Here is a 4,052-nt window from a genome sequence, read left to right as displayed (position 1 = left end):
AAACCCTTGCGTAAGAAAGACTTATACATACCAATTCAGTCCAAAAACCACAGTTAAATTTGATATATTGCTATGTGACGCTGATATAGTCTAACTCCTAATCTTTATTTTTGTATAAAATTTCTTGTTACATGTTATTTGTCGTTAGAAATATTCGTAATATTGAAACTTGAGGTCAAATTTAGTTGACATGTTGATTCTCTTATTGTAACACGAGTACTGATTATCATTTTTGGCTCTCAAGGGTTAAAGTTATGGGATTCGAAGTGGTTGGGCCTGACTTTGAAAATCTTATCTAGTGAACTTATATCAAACTGAAACAAACAAAGAACAAGATTAACATTAAAATACGAACAAAAACACATCAAACTGATACAAATTATTTACTCATCAATGAGAGAGAGAGAGAGAGAGAGAGAGAGAGAGAGAGAGAGAGAGAGAGAGAGAGAGAGAGAGAGAGAGAGAGAGAGAGAGAGAGAGAGAGAGAGAGAGAGAGAGAGAGAGAGAGAGAGAGAGAGAGAGAGAGAGAGATTGCACTGCCTCTGTCCTGACTAGAGAACTTAAGAGAGAACGAACTTGAACACCAATGAAACCAAACTGAAAACAACTACAACAACCGGAGAAATAGCTGCTGAAGATGACGCCGGGACACTTCCGGTGCTGGTTGCTGTTGGTGGGGTAGGAGTAGGTTTGGTGGTGGGAGAAGCACCTGTCGATGGTGTTGGGGAGGCACCACCACCGGTGACTGGTACCGAGACCTTCATGCCACCACTGCAGTGACCAGGCACACCGCAAATGAAGTAATGCGTGCCGGTGGTGTTCAGGATGATGGTGGCGGGGCTGGAAGTGTAGGATGCAATTGAGTTGCCAACCGTGCAGGTGCCATAGTCGTCTGAGCTCACTTCATCAACGGAGTGACTACTTCCATAATTAAACACTTGCATGACAAAGACAAATTAAAGATTATTTATTTATATTATATTATATTTATAATACTAATATGAAATTCATGGTGGAAGAGAGAAGAGAATTACCAAGACTATCTCCAGGTTTGAATGTTTTGCCGGTGGTCCAAGTGGTATAATCGACACTTAGTGACCAACCAGCAGAGTCTCCAACAGTATAAACTTTGGCTAAACATGGCATTACACAACTCAAAAATAGTGTCAACACAACAACAGCCGTACTACAAATTCCCATTATGTATGTGTTAAGTGTGTGAGTGTGTTGGTGAGATAGAGAGGGGTTGTTTGATTATAATGGGAAGTGGGAGTGTTGAGGTTTTATAAGTGTTAAAAGGTAGAAGATTGGAGACCGAGTTGGGTTTTATATGATAATTTAAAGGTTTATGAAATATTTGATTACTTTATTAAAATATGTCAATGACACTATAAATTTTACATAGTTCTGGCTGTTAAAAAAGTAGACAATAGATATTTAGGTTGATGATAGCAATTGCTTAAAAATCATTGCCATAAATCTGTAATAAAATTATTTATGGTCTTTAAATTGTTCAATACACATTACCTTTTTTTCGTTAAAAAAGTCATGTTACTTGGCTTTTAACCTACCGGATCAATTAAACAAAGAAAGAAAATGTGAAATGATACGACTTTGAGGAGCAATTAGTTGGATGCGTGTGTTGTAGATAAAGAACCGATTTAATTGGATAGTGATTAAATTGTATACTCATTTTGCTTAAAAACTATTTCCAACCTACATCTAGAGTCTAGACTTCACAAATATTTTCGGAAAGTAAAATGATCAAAAACACTTCAATTTTCATGCACAAGAAAGGAAATAAAAAACCAGAATCTTATTTATACTTGATAAAATTTGTTAATTTTTCTTAACAAACGAGAAAAGTTATGCCGTCTGTCGGCATAACTTTTCTGACGACTCTACGCGACCCGCAGCCGGTCACGCACCTGCTGAATCAGTCCGGTAGTCTTGAGCACTACCTCAGTGCTCCCCATGACTCGGTGTCCAACCTCGTCCCAAAAAACCGGAGTCCTGCATCTCCTACTGTGACAACCCGAACCTTTTTCAGTCAACAAAAATCAAATCCCGTTACATAAAAATTTCGAATTTTATTTATTTTGTCAATTTTGTCAAGCTCGTAAAGGTTGAAAACAACTTAGATTATATAAATTAAATTTATATAAGTGCCGGGACTAAAATCGTGTGAAAAATCAAGTTTTCTTAAAAAATCAGCCAAGTCCCGTGCATCCTGGTGTTTACGGCCGCAAACACGTTTACGGCCGTAAACCGTTCACGGCCTGGGGACCCCACCTCCGACCGTAAACCTAGCCTATATATATATATATATATATATATATATATATATATATATATATATATATATATATATATAGCTGATTTTTACCCTCATTTCTTCACTGCTGGCCGAAAACTCGACTTTCTCTCTCTAAATCCACCAACCGAAAACTCAAGTTTTCTCTCATCTATCATCTAATCCAGCTTAGATCTTGTTTTGGAGCATCAAACATTCATCATTTCATCAAATCAAGCACTCTTCATTCTTGGGTTCACGACCGTGAAACCTTCAAATCTTCATATTTCACCAAGAACACCAAGAACAGGCCACAAACCATTCAAAGACCGCAAACCATTCAAGGGCAGAGTTCACGGCCGAGAACAATTCATAGCCGAAAACCTTTCACAGCCGCAAACTACCCTAAATCGTGAAACTTGGCTGTAAACCCACTCTTTCCACTTCGATCGAGTTTCGGTAACATTCCTAAACCAAAAGCAAGTGTTTTCTAACACTCTTATTAATGGGTTCACTAATTTAAATGCAAATATGTGTTTAATTATTATTAGGATTCCGTTAATTTCGCGTGCAACAACTCGATGATCCTCATTCCAGTCTCGTTGTCCGACACTTACACGCAACCAACAGTGAGTTCATACCCCTACACTTTAGCTGTTTTTAACGTTTTCAGGGGGAGAAATACAAGCAAAATATAAAGAAAATTTATGATTTTATATAAAGGATTTAAATAGGATTTAAAACTTACGCAATTGATACAATCAAAAGATCATTACATTTTATAAAACACTTAGATATTTTATCTCTTTTGTATAATGCTGAGCATAAGGGAAGTTTTCCACATACAACCATAATTGCAAAAGTTTTCAGAATAATACACGAATTGAATACATTAACAAACATATAAACTATATAGGGTATAGTTTATGGGTCATACAAACAGTCATTTAAATTCCAAGATTCATTTTATTCTACGCTTAATCGTTAGTATAACATTTTATGAGTGAGCATTTTCGCGTACTTATCCAAGTACTAACAAAAGCCTTGAGATTATAACCAGAGTCTCTTGGAGGGAGAACGTGAGTTTGTGTATAGATCTATAAGAGACTGACAATACCGCACCGCAACTGTTAGCTACAGTTAGGCCGGCATGCCTGGGTGACAAAGTCATTTCAATTTCCGACGCCTGAAGAACGTCGTTCAGGCAATCCAATGGTCAAATATGGTTATAACAACTCATAAATTCGGTACTAAATAATACGATTAATGTATGAATGGTAACAACTTCAATTAGTTTTATTTTAAAATAATAAAACTACTATATATACTGGAGGATTCCAGGGTTTTTATACAAGAACATACTATACATTATTGGTGATAGCCAGAGATTTCATACCATAGTTTTCATGCAAAACAATACTATACAATACCACTGGTGGTATCCAGCCTTATAAACTAACACTTTCATACACAATTATAGAACACAGTAACAAACATACACTTCGGTCTTAGGGTTTAAGACTATTTTTTTGAAACTAAAGAGGATATTGGATTTTCTTGAGAGCATGTAAACATTTTACAGATTCACAAACAGGTTTCCATTTTAAAAGCATACTTATGAACTCACCAGCTTAATTGCTGATACTCTTTCAAAACCGTTTGTATTCTCAGGAAATCAGTAGACAGGTACTTCCACAGGCTTTTGAGAAGACGGAGCATATAGTGATTCGTCGTTTATACTTTTGGTTATATACTTTTT

At 36.2% G+C, this 4,052-nt stretch overlaps 1 protein-coding gene across 1 annotated transcript; it reads right to left on the bottom strand.

The window, feature by feature from the left end:
* Nucleotides 1-315: 315 nt before the first annotated feature.
* Nucleotides 316-1,292, bottom strand: LOC145137887 (mavicyanin-like). The gene is made up of 2 exons (XM_079072027.1): nt 1,035-1,292; nt 316-937 (listed from the first exon to the last, which is right to left on the bottom strand). Exons 1-2 carry the CDS (start codon nt 1,198-1,200, stop codon nt 561-563), a joined length of 543 nt encoding a protein of 180 aa, XP_078928153.1. The 5' UTR covers nt 1,201-1,292; the 3' UTR covers nt 316-560.
* Between the last annotated feature and the right edge of the window lie 2,760 nt (nt 1,293-4,052).

This window comes from Lactuca virosa, chromosome 9 (assembly GCF_052849685.1).
Source record: "Lactuca virosa cultivar CGN04683 chromosome 9, Lactuca_virosa_CGN04683_v6, whole genome shotgun sequence".
NCBI lineage: Eukaryota > Viridiplantae > Streptophyta > Magnoliopsida > Asterales > Asteraceae > Lactuca > Lactuca virosa.
Note: the sequence above shows the minus strand (reverse complement) of the source record. Positions and strands in the feature narration are given on the sequence as shown.